This window comes from Mustelus asterias, chromosome 8 (assembly GCF_964213995.1).
Source record: "Mustelus asterias chromosome 8, sMusAst1.hap1.1, whole genome shotgun sequence".
NCBI classification, from domain to species: domain Eukaryota; kingdom Metazoa; phylum Chordata; class Chondrichthyes; order Carcharhiniformes; family Triakidae; genus Mustelus; species Mustelus asterias.
The window spans coordinates 56847666-56864396 of record NC_135808.1 but is presented as its reverse complement, the minus strand read 5'-3'; the positions used below and the strand labels follow the sequence as shown (position 1 = coordinate 56864396).

General features: G+C 42.8%; 1 protein-coding gene across 13 annotated transcripts in view; it reads right to left on the bottom strand.

The window, feature by feature from the left end:
* Positions 1 to 16731, bottom strand: part of rasal2 (RAS protein activator like 2) — a 365152-nt gene that overhangs the window by 111793 nt on the left and 236628 nt on the right. For all 13 annotated transcript variants that reach the window (XM_078218017.1, XM_078218020.1, XM_078218016.1 and 10 more), the window contains one exon: positions 16356 to 16453. In XM_078218017.1, the coding sequence (XP_078074143.1) occupies positions 16356 to 16453 (98 nt within the window). The remainder of the gene's footprint in view (positions 1 to 16355; positions 16454 to 16731) is intronic.

The window sequence follows — 16731 nt, the reverse complement described above, 5'->3', positions numbered from 1 at the left end:
GGCGGCATGGTAGCACAGTGGTTAGCACTGCTGCTTGACAGCTCCAGGGACCTGGGTTCGATTCCCATCTTGGGTCACTGTCTGTGTGGAGTTTGCACATTCTCCTCGTGTCTGCTTGGGTTTCCTCCGGGTGCTCTGGTTTCCTTCCACAGTCCAAAGATGTGTGGGTTAGGTTGATTGGCCATGCTAAAAATTGCCCCTTAGTGTCCTGAGATGCGTAGGTTGGAGGGATTAGTGGGTAAAATATGTAGGGATATGGGGGTAGGGCCTGGGTGGGATTGTGGTCGGTGCAGACTCGATGGACCAAATGGCCTCTTTCTGCACTGTAGGGTTTCTGTGGTTTCTATTGTAATAAACAGTTTTTAATAAGTGTGAGCTGGTTACTGCTCTCACTGGGTCTTGCACATGGTTCCTCACACCGTTCCTGTAAACAAAATTATACACCACGGGTTGGGACACCCTTGCAGTTAACATCAGCTGAGTTTGTGACACTTTTAAGTCAGAACTGATGCTAAATAGTTGCCTTTGTTTATGACTCAGTAATATGAAGAACCTCTTGGGAAGATGGTGCAATAAATCTAACTGAAAAGCAATGAATTTGTTCTGATTTATTAGTTGCAAATTCACTGCAGTTTTTACGCAACTGCATTGATCAAAAGAATGATTGCATGCCTCTGGTCCAAAAATTCACCAAATTGTATTAGCACATTGGGCTCACATCTGATGAACTACAATTGTGTAAGAACTCTCAATCCCCCCGAAGTGAGGATGTGAACAAGGTGCTCCACCCTTTTCCAACATGTGTGAGAGATCCCAGTCATTTGCATCTATGATCTAATATTCAGTTCAGTCCCTTATTTTGTGGTCAGCAAACACACAAATGGAAATTGAGCCCCTTTCCCAGCACCACCGTGCATTTCAATTGTCTATCCATCGAAAAGATGCTTGGTCAAATGGACACACATTCTACTGTGCTGAGGAGAAATTCAGCTTGAAACACTGCAGCCAAGACGCTCTTGCTTCTCCTTCATGCAGTGCATTTTGGTTAATAATATTCATGTGCATTTGAATTAAATTCTAGCCTGCATGTGTATTTTATGCTTAATAACAAAAACAGATCTTCTGGCGCTCATATTAAATGAGAGGACGTACTATAGTAAAATGACAGGACCATTATAGCAAGTAGCATACAATCTATTTCTGTATTACCATGCTGGTTCCATCAAGGCCACAAGGTCTAATTGCCGTAATTAGGCACATCCCAAAGCCTATGAGGAACATAGGAACAGGAGTAAGCCATTCATTCCTTGAGCTTGATCTATCATTCAATCAAGGGCATGGAAACAGGACATGATAAAAATCACAATGATTAGGCAGATTTAACATGGTTTTTTGAATGAGAAACAGAAATAAATAAGAATTTTTTTGAAGATTTAACTAGCTGGGTAGATAAGAGGGAACCAGCAGATGTGGCATATTTGGATTTTCAGAAGGCATTTGATAAAGGTGCCACAAAAGAGGCTGCTGCACAAGGTTCTGATTCCTGGGATGGGGTGTGATATAGTAGCATGGAGCAAGGACTAATTGATGGACAGAAAACAGAGACTAGGAATAAACATATAATTTTCAGGACGGCACAGTGCAACAAGTGGAGTGCCAAAGGATCAGTACTTAGCCCTCACCCATTTACAATCTATATCAATAACTTGGTCCCTTCAGTTGAGTCAGGATCTAAGTGTAAAATACTCAAGCCTGTTGATTATAGTTTGAAGTTGAAGTTAACCATCCATTTAACAAGTTCAGTTGACATAGTGTGGCTGAGTGGCCTGCAGAGATTTAACTTAAGATCAAGTGTAGTATCAACATGCTGTGCTTGGTTGAAGTCATTAGGTTACATTTTAGCTTCATTTGAAGCAATTTTTAAAAGCGGCATCTCGGCCTTTTGGCTAAGATGCAAATGAGATCAAGCCTTGGAGGAAGAGCTATGCCGACTCCAATCAGCTTGGATCATGTAGATCAAGCCCAAGACCGGAGGTGAGAGCCCTGTCTTGTCAGCTTGGATCGGGAATGTCTCAACTTGTTGAGACTCGAATTGGACTTGATTTGATTGAATTGGAATAAAAATACAAAAAAAATCTTCAATCAAGCAAACCTGACTTTTGGTTCAGGTTGTTTTTTTAAGTATGTTCGGATTTCCTGTGGTCAAGCTGGTCTGAAATGTATCAAATGACACAAGGTGTTGGACGTAACAGCTTGTCCCCAAACAAGAGCTGAAAGAGTTGTTTACAGACAATTTGCTTATATGGGCATCGGAATGTTAGCTATATGTGCTTAAGGCCTAACATGATGGGGTCTGGAAAGTCTGTGCTGGCTCTGTTTGATTGGCCTAATCGAACGATGCAGTTGGGTTTCTGATCAATTCATTGGCTGGTTGCCAAGGAACTTTTGGGGTAAATGAATGCCAACACAAAGAGTTTGTGGGCAGTGTGGAAAACCCAGGGACAAAAGCTCACAGGAAGAAGAGATAACATCTGGAAATAAGAAAAGGCTGATATCCAAAGTCCAACGCCGGCATCTCCACAGCAAAATCCTGGCCAGGTTTCATGTGCAAGTGAAAATCAACCTTAAGTGAAGTAACAAATAGGGAGTATTTGGTCGATGCATTGCAAGTATTTACTATTGTTTAAGTAGCTACAAATAAAGGAAATTGTGTTTAAAGTATCTAAAGTCGATTTTGTGTCTTTATTCGCTGGTAGAGGTTAAAGCACAGGTTTGTACAACAAGTGTGTGAATAGTTACAATGCCATAACAAAAGGATCTTTCAGGGTAAAAGTTCAGTACATGGGTGATGGTCTGACTTGGATGGCCACAGTAACAAAAGGTGGCAAATGGAGTGTATGATGTAGGAAGTGTGGAATTACACACTGATAGGAAGAATGGAATTTTTTTTAATATACGAGAGAGACTGGTAAATGTTGGTATTAAAAAGGATTCGGGGTGGTCTGCGTATGAATCACAGAGAGTTAACCTGTAGATATAGCAAGCAATTAGGAAGGGAAGTGGTATTTCACCTTTATTCCAAGAAAATTGAAATATAGGAATAAGGAAGCCTTGATGCAATAAAATAAGGCTTTGGTGAGATCATACCAGGTGTACAATGCACAGTTCTGGTCTCCATTCCTAAGGAAGGAAAGCCCAATAAGTAGTCTCACAACAACAGGTTAAAGTCCAACAGGTTTATTTGGTCGCACGAGCTTTTGGAGCGTTGCCCCTTCATCAGGCACTCACCTGACGAAGGGGCAACGCTTCAAAAGCTCGTGCTACCAAATAAACCTGTTGGACTTCAACCTGGTGTTGTGAGACTACTTACTAAGGAAGGGAACACTTCCCTACAGGTTTATTTGGTCGCACGAGCTTTCGGAGCATTGCCCCTTCATCAGGCACTCACCTGACGAAGGGGCAACGCTTCAAAAGCTCGTGCTACCAAATAAACCTGTTGGACTTTAACCTGGTGTTGTGAGACTACTTACTAAGGAAGGGAACACTTCCCTACAGGAGGATACAACAAAGGTTCACTAGATTGTTTCCTGGGATGAAAGGACTATCCTATGTGGAGAGGTTGAGTAGCATGTGTCTATGCTGGAGTTCAGAAGTATGAGAGAAGTGATCTCATTCAGAAGTGTATAAAATTATTAAGTGAGATTGAGAGGGTAGATGCTGAGAGCCTGTTTCCCTTGGCTGGAGAGTCTAGGAGTCAAAATCTCAGGATAAGGAGTCAGCCATTTAGGACAGAGATGAGGAAATAATTCTTCACTGAGGTTTCAGAATCTTTGGAATCTTTTTTACCTCAAGTAGTTTGTGGATGCTCAAGTCAATGAGCATATTCAAGATGGAGATCGTGAAAAAGAACGAAAACCTTGCACTCACATGCCTCTTCTCACGACTAGAGGATGTTTAGAAGTGTTTCACACCCAATTACTCACTTTTGAAGTGTAACGATTTCTGCAATGTAGAATAGATTTTTGGGCACTTAGGAAGTCAAGAAATATGAGAATAGGGTGGGAAAGTGGACTTGATTTGGATGTTCACCAATTGAATGATAGAATAGGTCCACATAAGTCATATGGCCTGTACCCTCTTCCAATTCCTTTTCTTAAATCATGGGGCAATCTGGACTGTTAAAAACCTGTTTTCTTAGCAAACAGTCCAGATTGCTAATTTTGGTGTCCACCCATACACTCCGATAAGCTAGTTCCTCCACCAGTGATTCCAAGAAAAGTCCTATTTTAACACCAACCTTACATCATCAAGAACATGATCTCCATGGTCAGAAAGTCAGGGCTTCAAGTGGATACTTTTTATCAAAATGTATTGCATCTCCATAAAACTGGTGTTTATTTTATACTAGTGTACAATTCCACAGTCAATAACAATCCTCCACAAACTCATCCAAATCATCTGAGCCTGTCAGGGCTATTTGACTGTGATATGTACATTCCTTGCAGCCAGCATTTTCCACAATATTCAAAGGAGGATTGATACCAGCACAGATCATAAAATGGTTACAACATGGAAGGAGTCCACATGATTGTCGTGTCCATGCTGGCTCTCTGCAACAGCAACTCAATTAGTCCCACTCTCCCTTCCTCTCCTTTTCCCCATAGCCCTGCAAAAACTTTGTACTTAATTAAATGATTGGCTGGAGTCTAAACATGTAAAACAATAAACTTAAATAAATTCTGGTGATAAGCTTTAGTGAATTATTTGACTTCTAAAAAATTATAAAAGAATAATTCTAAAAATTCTAAAATGTCATATACATGGATTTTAGTAAGGCATTTGATAAGGTCCCCCATGGTCGGCTAACGATGAAAGTGAGGAGGTGTGGGATAGAGAGAAAGTTGGCCGATTGGATAGGTAACTGGCTATCTGATCGAAGACAGAGGGCGGTGGTGGATGGAAAATTTTCGGACTGGAGGCAGGTTGCTAGCGGAGTGCCACAGGGATCAGTGCTTGGTCCTCTGCTCTTTGTGATTTTTATTAATGACTTAGAGGAGGGGGCTGAAGGGTGGATCAGTAAATTTGCTGATGACACCAAGATTGGTGGAGTAGTGGATGAGGTGGAGGGCTGTTGTAGGCTGCAAAGAGACAGATAGGATGCAAAGCTGGGCTGAAAAATGACAAATGGAGTTTAACCCTGATAAATGTGAGGTGATTCATTTTGGTAGGACTAATTTAAATGTGGATTACAGGGTCAAAGGTAGAGTTCTGAAGACTGTGGAGGAACAGAGAGATCTTGGGGTCCATATCCACAGATCTCTAAAGGTTGCCACTCAAGTGGATAGAGCTGTGAAGAAGGCCTATAGTGTGTTAGTTTTTATTAACAGGGGGTTGGAGTTTAAGAGCCGTGGGGTTATGCTGCAACTGTACAGGACCTTGGTGAGACCACATTTGGAATATTGTGTGCAGTTCTGGTCACCTCACTATAAGAAGGATGTGGAAGCGCTGGAAAGAGTGCAGAGGAGATTTACCAGGATGCTGCCTGGTTTGGAGGATAGGTCTTATGAGGAAAGGTGGAGGGAGCTAGGGCTATTCTTTCTGGAGCGGAGAAGGCTGAGGGGAGACTTAACAGAGGTTTATAAAATGATGAAGGGGTTAGATAGAGTGAACGTTCTATGTAAATGTGTGGTACCCTACATCTGGTCAAGATGTTGCCTGCAACATGAAAAAATACTGCTCACAGCACCATGATTATGGCATGCTGCTCAGCGCTAATTGCACTGCTGACTGGCTGCAAGGTCAGCAGGGGTTTAAGTGTGTATGGGATGTTTGTATCATTAGCATCCTCAGATGCTGAAGCAGTCTGTGTCCATATTCAACCACTACAAAGATAGCACACAAAGGAATGAAACCAGACAGACCACCCAACATCGATCTAGGCACTGGAAAAGATAACAGCAAACCCAGGTATGATTCAACTGACCCATTGGGGAGCTTTTATCAAAAAAAGTTTAAGAATACAGTTAATATGTATGGAAAGAAAATTAGCAATAACTTTTACCAATTACAAACAAAAAAAACAACCATGATATTGTATAAACGTTAACAGCTAAATACCATTCCAACCAAACAAATCCTATAAACAAAACTCTTGCCACAGGTTTAGCACAGAAAATACGTGATGCTCTCGGAACTTAGTCCTTTGGTTGAATGTTGCAGTTCTCGAGACACACAAACTTGAAGTCAGAACAGCTTCCCAAAACAACAGGGAGAAAGAGAGAGAGAGTTGGATTCTCGGTACTAGCTAGCAAAACCATCAACAGCAGAATTTTCACTCCAGGAAGGCAAGAAGCTTTGCTTCCAGTTAGAAACATAGAAAAACTACAGCACAAAACAGGCCCTTCGGCCCCACAAGTTGTGCCGAACATATCCCTACCTTTTAGGCCTACCTATAACCCTCCATCCTATTAAGTCCCATGTACTCATCCAGGAGTCTCTTAAAAGACCCGATTGAGTTTGCCTCCACCACCACTGACGGCAGCCGATTCCACTCGCCCACCACCCTCTGTGTGAAAAACTTACCCCTAACATTTCCCCTGTACCCACCCCCCAGCACCTTAAACCTGTGTCTTCTCGTAGCAGCCACTTCCATCCTGGGAAAAAGCCTCTGAGAGTCCACCCGATCTATGCCTCTCAACATCTTATATATCTCTATTAGGTCTCCTCTCATCCTACGTCTCTCCAAGGAGAAAAGACCGAGCTCCCTCAGCCTATCCTCATAATCTAGGCAACATCCTTGTAAATCTCCTCTGCACCCTTTCAATCTTTTCCACATCCTTCCTGTAATGAGGCGACCAGAACTGAGCACAGTACTCCAAGTGGGGTCTGACGAGGGTCTTATATCGCTGCATCATTATCCCCGGACTCCTAAACTCAATCCCTCGATTGATAAAGGCCAGCACACCATACGCCTTCTTAATCACCTCCTCCACCTGCGGGGCTGATTTTAGAGTCCTATGGACCCGGACCCCAAGGTCCTTCTGATCCTCTACAGTACTAAGAGTCTTTCCCTTTATATTGTACTCTTTCATCCCATTTGACCTGCCAAAATGGACCACTACGCATTTATCTGGGTTGAAGTCCATCTGCCACTTGTCTGCCCAGTCTTGCATCCTATCTATGTCCCTCTGTAACTTCTGACATCCCTCCAGACTATCCACAACCCCACCAACCTTCGTGTCGTCGGCAAACTTACCAACCCATCCCTCCACTTCCTCATCCAGGTCATTTATGAAAATGACAAACAGCAAGGGTCCCAGAACAGATCCCTGGGGCACACCACTGGTGACCGACCTCCATTTAGAAAAAGACCCATCTATACCCACTCCCTGCCTCCTTTGGGCAAGCCAGTTCTGGATCCACAGGGCAGCAGCCCCTTGGATCCCATGCCCTCTCACTTTTTCTAGAAGCCTTGCATGGGGGACCTTATCGAACGCCATGCTAAAATCCATATAAACCACATCTACCGCTTTCCCTTCGTCAATGTGTTTAGTCACATTTTCGAAGAACTCCACCAGGCTCGTAAGGCACGATCTGCCTTTGACAAAGCCATGCTGAGTATTCTTGAGCATACTAAACCTCTCTAAATGCTCATAAATCTTGTCCCTCAGAATCTTCTCCATCAGCTTACCAACCACTGAGGTTAGATTCACCGGTCGGTAATTTCCTGGGCTATCCCTATTCCCCTTGAAAATAGGAACCAAAACCATAAACAATCATGTGACCCTTTCGCTGAATTATCTTTGCGTGTCAAATACTGTCATATGAACATACACGTGATGGAATTTCTCATATTTCACATCGGTATTTACTGTTGAGAAAAGCATGGATTTAGGGAACTTGGGGAAATAAATAGTGATGTCTTGAGGAGTGTACATATTACAGAGAAGGTGGTGCTGGAAGTCTTAAAGCGTATCAAGGTAGATAAATCCCCAGGACCTGATGAAGTGTATCCCAGGACATTGTAGGAGGCTAGGGAGGAAATTGCTGGTCCCCTAGCTGAGATATTTGAATCATCAATAGTCACAGGTGAGGTGCCTGAAGATTGGAGAGTGGCAAATGTTGTACCTTTGTTTAAAAAGGGCTGCAGGGAAAAGCCTGGGAACTACAGGCCAGTGAGCCTCACATCTGTGGTGGGTAAGTTGTGAGAAGGTATTTTGAGAGACAGGATCTACAGGCATTTAGAGACACAAGGACTGATTAGGGACAGTCAGCATAGCTTTGTGAGTGGAAAATCATGTCTCACAAATTTGATTGAGTTTTTTGAAGAGGTAACCAAGAAGGTACATGAGGACAGTGCTATTGATGTTATCTACATGGACTTTAGCAAGGCCTTTGACAGTTAGCCAGCAGAATTTCCAGCATCAGGTTGATAGGGTAAATGGTCAAAATTGCCTTTCAATCTCACTCATTTGAGAGGTGATTTGTTTGTATCTGATGATTAAGCTGCGCTTCTTGGATTTTGATTCTCATTCTCAGTATATGCAAGTTTAACTCCATTGCTCTGTTTCTGCAATCCATTCATTTTATCAGTTTCTGAGTTTCTCCCAAGGTGACTCCAACATTCTCTTCCAACAACATTCAATAACAATCTCTCCTTTCTCATGCATCGCATGTTTTCAGAGAATTGACATGTTCCTTTTGTAGTAGTTGCAACAAACTCTACTTCTATGTTCAACAATTCTTCCTTCTTGTTGTATTTGTTAGACAATTCCCCTGAATTGCTAACTTGCTCCAACAGTTGTGTTTTCTCTTTGGGTTTGTCCATTGCAGTGTCCTCCTCAGCACCCTCATTCACCGGACAGTTTCTGCTTCTCTGCAGAATGCCAATTTCTCAAGCTCAGTTGTGTATTCTACATAACTGGTAGTTCGATCTTTCAATTGGATCGCGAGAGAATTCCCAATAATACATCTGGCAAATGATAGCTCTGCCCTAACTCCAATTCCTTCACCACTTGCTGGTGGACCTTGTATTGTTTCTTCCTGACCCTAATAGATTTCCTAGCTACTTACACCTTTTTCATAGTGCTTGTTTTTCTTGAAGAACAAAGAACAGTACAGCACAGGAACAGGCCCTTCAGCCCCCCCAAGCCCGAGCTGATCATGTTTACCTATCGAGACCAACCGCTTATATTCCTCTATTCCTCGTTTGTTCATATGTCTATCAAGATAAGTTGTAAATGTGGCTAATGTAACTGCCTCAACCACCTCACTTGGCAGTGCATTCCAGCCCCCACCATCCTCTGTGTAAAAAACTTCTCCCGCACATCTCCACTGAACCTTTCCTCCCTTATCTTGAACTTGTGCTCCCTTGTAATTGTTATTTCTGCTCTGGGAAAAAGCTCCCAACTGTTCACCCTATCTATACTTCCCATAATTTTATAAAAACTTCTATCAGGTCGTCCCTCAGCCTCCTTCTTTCCAGGGAGAACAATCCCAGTTTATTCAATCTCTTCTCATAGCTAATACCCTCCATGCCAGGCAATGTCCTGGTAAACCTTTTCTTTACTCTCTCCCAAGCCTCCACGTCCTTCTGGTAGTGTGGTGACCAGAATTGGACGCAGTATTCCAAATGTGGCTGAACAAACGTTTTATATAACCGTAACATAATTTGCCAACTTTTATACTCGATGCCTCGTCCGATGAAGGCAAGCATGCCATATGCTTTCTTCACCACCTTTTCCACCTGTGCTGCCACTTTTAAGGATCTGTGGATCTGTACTCCAAGATCTCTTTGTGTGTCTATGCTCCTGATGGTTCTGCCATTTATTTTATAGCTCCCATCTGAATTGGATCTACCAAAATGAAGCTTTGATACAGCAGGACCTTTTCTCATTTAGATTAGGGTCACAACTTCTCAACTCATTTCCTATTTGTTGTAGCTCTTGGTTAAGTTTATCCAACTCTTTTCTCTTCACTCTTACTTCTTCTGCTGTGGTTGTCTTATTTTCTGACTAATTGCAGCTTTATTTATTGTTTGCTTGCAGTTTATTCCTAAAACTTTCACGGGACTTCTCATCAAAGTACAAAAGAGTGGGACGCAACTGAGTCTTGCTGCTTCAGCCTTCATTTAGTCATTTCGGGTCTTCTGTTGCTTTCTTTCTGGGTTCTCTCTGTACCCTCCTCTCCAGGGTCTTCCGATGTTCGGCCCTCTTTGGGGTTTTCGGTGTCCCACCCTCTCTGAGATTTTCCAGCACTCCTTCTCTGGAGTCTTCCAGTTCCTCACCCTCTCTGGGCTCTTCCAGTCCTTCCCTCTCAATGGGTTTTTCCAAGACTTCTACATCAATTTTGCCAGTTTTCCCATTTTTCTGGCTAGCTGGAGAGTCCATTGTTCTCTGCTTCTTCTCATAGCAATCCTTTTGTCAATTTCACTAGTGGCTCCTGTGCTGTCCAGTCAGGACCAATATGTTCTTTTAAAAACTTGACTTTTTTTAAAGCAGATGAAAGTCTTCTTTTGTTCCAAAATTTCAAATGTTCACTGCCCACAGTCCCTCAGTACATGGATCCTCAAATCACAGCTCTCTTCCAACTTGGTAAGTGGAGTTGAGGCCACAATCAGATCAATCATGATTTCATCAAATGGTGGAGCAGGACCAAAGAACCAAACGACCTACTCCTACTCCAAAGTCACTAATTGCCATTCTCTACCCACTGCACCAACCTCTCATACCGCTCAGGTGTGCCACATCCCCATCATTCATTCGTCAGCAATCCCTATAAATTGTGGCTCATGCCTGATAATGCACATACTCTACATATACTCTACTTCATCCACTTATTACTGCTACATCTTGCATCTCATCACCCACATCAGTGTCCACAAACTTCCAGCCACTCAGAGATATCACCTAAATGTTTTGCAACATGCTGTGACATTGCAGGACAAGGTAGCAGAAACCAGGGCGACAGCAGAAAACTGTCAGGAGACAAGTACGTTCTCATCTTCTGAACTAGGAGGAGACAGTGATGCAAATTATTAAGCCAGCACTGACTTGAGGCCATTGCAACTGCTTGACAAACAATGGAAGCAGCAAGCAATAGACAGAAGTAAGCAATCCCATAACCAATGGATTAGGTCCAAGTAGATAAGCCATATCCAATTATGAATACTGGCGGACAATCAACTAACCAGAGTAGGCTCCATAAACATGCCCACCCTCTGTGATATTGAAGTGCAAAACAGAGGGAAAAATATTTTCAACCAACTTCAGACAGAAGTGCCGAGCAGATGATCCATCTCGGTCTTCTTCCAAGGTCCTCAGGATCATAGATGACAGTTTTTGGCCAATTCAATTCACTCCACTCCACATGACAGCAATGGCTGAAAGCACTGGATACAGCAAAGCCTATCAGCTGTGACAGCATCCCAACTGTAGTAATGAAGACCTCCACTCTAGAACTAGCCATGTCCTGAGCCAAACTGCCCCATCAATCTCAATAATCAACAAAGTGATGGAAGGTGTTATCAACAGTGTTATCAAGAGGCAATAACTCAGCAACAATCTCCTCCTGGTGCTCAGTTTGGGTTCTGATGGAGCTACTCAGATCTAGACCTCATTACAGTCATGATCCTAACATGGACAAAAAAGCTGAATTCCAGAGGTGAGGTGAGATTGATTGCCCTTGACATCAAGGCAGCATTTGACTGAGTGTGGCATGAAGAAGCCCTAGCAAAACTGGAGTTGGAAAATCAGGGAAAATTCTCCACTGGCTAAGTCATACCTAGCTCAAAGGAAGATGGATATGACTGTTAGAGACTAATCATCTCAACCCCCGGATATTGATGTAGAAGTTGCTCAGGGTCCTCAGCCCATTTTCATTTGCTTCAACAATGAAATTCCATCATAAGGTTAGAAATTGAGATATTTGTCGATGATGGCAGTGTTCAGTGCCATTAGTATCCTCAGATACTGAAGCAGTCGGTTTCCATACGAAGCAAGACCTGGACAGCATTCAGGTTTGGGGTGGTAAGTATCAAGTAACATTCAAGCCACACAAGTGCCAAGCTCTAACAAGAAAGAATCTAACCATCTCCTTTGATGCTCAATGACATCACCACTGCTGAATTCCCCCATCATCAAAATTGTGGGGGTTAGCATTGACTGCAAACTTAACTGAACAAGTCAAACAGTACTTCGGCGACAACATCAGATCACAGGCTGGGAATTCTGTGGCAAGTAACTCACTTGCTGACTCCCCAAAGCCCATCCACCATCTACAAGGCACAAGTCAGGATTGTGACAGAATACTCTTCACTTTCCTGGAGAAGCATGACTGCACTAACACTCAAGAAGCTCAACACCATCCAGGACAAAACAGTCCGCTTGATTGGCACTCCATCCAGCATTTTAACCATTCACTCCCTCCACAGTGGCAGCATTTACAAGATGCACTGGAGCAACTTTCCAAGTCTCCTTGGCAACTCCTTCCAAACCCACAATCTCTACCACCCAGAAGATCAAGGACAACTGGCAACTGGGTCCCTGGCACTGTGAGGCAGCAGTGCTAACCACTGTGCCACTGTGTCACTGGGTCAAAATCATGGCACTCCCTCCCTAACAGCACTGTGGGCATATATGCAGCAGTTGAAGAAGGCTACTCACCATCCTCTTCTCATGGGCAATGAGGCATGGGCAATAAATGCTGGCCTAGCCAATGATGCTAATATTCCAAATAAATTTAAAAAGCATCGTCACTCATGCCACTGTTCCACTTTTGCATTTACGTTTTCAGGTGCCCTAGAGCTGCTGCTTGGCCAGTCAGTGCAGCCTCATGATGAAGGGCAAGAATAACAGCACTCGAAGAAAGAAGCACCATTGCTAATCTGACGTTCACAGCCACCAGCTCCGATGTTAGCATTGTTTGTACTTTAAAGGGTGATATAGAGGCAGAATTAGTATCTGGTGAATCCCTGGACATCAATGTGCTGCAGCCAGGTCAAGGGAAAGGATAGTATGTATGACAGGTCCCCAGGGATGAAGTTGCAGACAGATTCTGTTGTAGAGAGCAAAAATGAGGGCTTTAATGGGGTATGTACAGGAAAATGCAGACCGACAAGCATACACATAGGCTTGATGTATTGGCAGGCCTGCCAGAGAGTCTGGTTTGATTTGATTTGATGTATTATTGGCACATCTGTTAGTATACAGTGAAAAGTATTGTTTCTTGCATGCTGTACAGACAAGGCATACCATTCATAGAAAAGGAAATGCGACAGTGCAGAATGTAGTGTTACAGTCACAACTAGGGTGTAGAGAAAGATCAACTTAATGTGAGGTAGGTCCATTCAAAATTCTGATGGCAACAGGGAAGAAGCTGTTCTCGAGTCGGTTGGTACGTGACCTCAGACTTTTGTATCTTTTTCCCGACGGCAAGTGGTGGAAGAGAGAATTTCTGGGGTACTTGGGGTCCTGAATTATGCTGGCTGCTTTGCCGAGGTAGCGGGAAGTGTAGACAGAGTCAATGGATGGAAGACTGGTTTGCATAATGGATTGAGCTACATTCACGACCTTTTGTAGTTTCTTGCGGTCTTGGGCAGAGCAGGAGCCATACCAAGCTGTGATACAACCAGAAAGAATGCTTTCTATGGTGCATCTGTAAAAGTTGGAGAGAGTCATAACTGACATGCCAAATTTCCTTAGTCTCCTGAGAAAGTAGAGGCGTTGGTGGGCTTTCTTAACTATAGTGTCGGCATGGGGGAGACCAGGACCGGTTGTTGGTGATCTGGACACCTTAAAACCTGAAGCTTTCGACCATTTCTACTTCATCCCTGTTGATGTAGACAGGGGCATGTTCTCCACTACGCTTCCTCAAGTCGATGCCAATCTCCTTCGTTTTGTTGACATTGAGGGAGAAATTGTCGTCGCACCAGTTCAACAGATTCTTATTCCCGTACTCTGTCTCGTCATCGTTTGAGATCCGACCCACTACGGTGGTGATATCAGCAAACTTGAAAATCAAGGGGTTTGGAGGGGAATTTGGCCACACAGTCATAGGTGTATAAGGTGTGTAGTTGGGGGCTGAGAACACAGCCTTGTGGGGCACCAGTGTTAAGGATGATTGTGGTCTGTGGGTTAGGAAGTTCAGGATCTAGTCGCAGAGGGAGGAGCCAAGGCCCAGGCCACGGAGTTTGGAGATGAGTTTCATAGGAATAATGATGGTGTTGAAGGCTGAGCTGTAGTCAATAAATAGGAGTCTGACATGCGTGTCTTTGTTATCTAGGTGTTCTAGGGGACCTGTTGCGGCGGTAGGTGAATTGTAGTGGATCCAGGCAGTCTGGGAGGCTGGAATTGATTTGTGCCATGACTAACCTTTTGAAGCACTTCACAATGATGGATGTCAGAGCCACCAGATGATATGGTATCACTGTCAAGGAGCATGGAAGAATCTGGAATACTATAGAGTTGCACAATATTTAAATTAGAGAATTTCAAATATTCTTTATTCATTCCAACTGGGTATATGAGGTTTGAGGTCCATTGCATTTTTTAGAAGCAATGTTTGACACAGTGGGTCTATAACCACTGTTTCAAACAGGACATCATGTCCTGGTTCAAACTTTGGTTTATGCTACATTAGCAAATCTCAGCCAAGGAAGATCTGCACTAAACTGAACTTGGTGACTCTGGACCATGAAGAAAAGAATAAGGCAAGCTGAGGTCTGGCTTATCCAACAACCTCTCTGGTAAGTATCTTGGTTCTAAGTATAGGCTAAAGACAGGAGCAGGCATCGCTGTGATGGATTTCTCACCCAGCTTGACAACACATTGTTCATGTTCACAGATAAAAATGGATACCTTTTCAGTGCTAACAGCGCCCATGAAATTAAACTTGGCGAGCATCTTGACTTTATGGATAATGGTAGAAAAATAGAATGAAAAGTTAACTATCCAACCAGTTGTCGGCATCCCTATTTTTCAGACATGTTCCACCTCTCAGTGCAGCATCCCATGCTCAACAATACCAAACACTGGAATTTATGAAATCATTTCGGGAGTGTCCTTGCGAATTCCTTTACCCTATCATGATTCATGAAGGCTCTGCTTTCAAAAGTGCACAAAGCAATCTTCCATCATGTCAAGAGGCAATCTATATGTGTGTGACGATTATGACGGCAAATGGCAAAGTCCAGCATGCTCATGTCGATCCCTGAAGGCAAGTTTGGACTCAGGTTTGGTAGCGCCAATGGAAAAATAGGCCACCAACTGGGTCTACCAAGTCACACTTAAGCTTGCTTGACTCCTTTCAGAAGACAATACAGTATATTGCCCAACAGGGCTGCCTGTTTAGGTTGAGTCTAGCTGTATGTCTAGAAATGTCTAAACTTTCATCTCGACCCCAAGTGTGTGTGATTTCTAAGACAGAAATCAAATTGCCCACTTAATTCGATGACTTCTAACCAGATGTTTGGTGGCCAGCAAAGGCAAATGTTGAAACTCAAGCAAGGAATCATGCAAGATTGACAGTGTGTTCATTAAATACATATTTATTTGAGAATAATGCCTCTTTAAGGATAATTAAATAATTAATTGTTACACAGTTCCTGTGTGACATCAAAGTGTCACATAACTGTAATATGCCTGGCAAGACAATGGACATTGAAGTTATATTGTGTTGGGTTCAAGTAATATATCCTTGTGTTGTCCAAGATCAGTATTTCCTATTTCTATTTAACAATTAGTTTCTAAATAATCACCTGATTATAGTTTTGCTGACTTGTTCGTTCTATTCTCTGCTTTTCCAAGAAACAACCAAGTAAGATAAGGGACTCCCTACATGGAAGTTCAGAAGTGAACCCATGTCTAACGATATAACAGTTTGATTCATGTTAAATCAATTCTTGATCAATGGCACATTTTGAGAGCTGTACATTTGAGTTTGATTTTTGAGTGCTCACTCCATTTAATTTTAACCCCTTATAGTTTTACAATTAGCTAATGATTTCATGAGTTGGCCGATCAAGAATCTGTCCACTTTGCCTTCAGGTTAGCTGATTTGAGCAATTATCTTGAAAGAAGACAATAGTTTGTTCAGCCTTTGTGAAAGAGAGCAGCAACCTTCTTGGAGGGTCGGTAGTGGGAAAGTTCCTTACATTGAATTAAAATAAGAGGTTTGCATGTGGTGAATTGTTGGTGGTGTTACTGCAATATTACCCAATTCCCCCAAAAAAAGCTTTTTTAAAGCTTCAGTAGCCAATTAAAATCAAGACATGCAATATTACGCACAATGAGAAGAAAAATAAAACAAATAAGAATTAGAAGTAACAGTTTAATTTTATTAATTAGAGAATACACCACCTTGAATGGAGATGTGGAGTCCTCCATTCCATTCGCTTTCTCAGACGATCCTGGGCCTGAAATACTCCTCCGCCGTGGGGAACGTTCTCCAGGTGGCTCTGCAACAAACAAGTGTTTAAAATCAGCTATGACATTCATACAAGCACTGTGCTGTGGTGAAAACACACAAGTAACACAAAGACTGCTTTTACTGTAGCCTCACAACATGACTGAGCTGATAAATATAACATGTGTTATATTTTCCAAAATTGGACATTAGAATAGGACAGTGACTCAAACAACATAAACTGATAGCAGAAACTGATAGCCAAGTTCCGCACACATGAGGACAGCCTCAACTGGGATATTGGGTTCATGTCACACTATCTGTAATCCC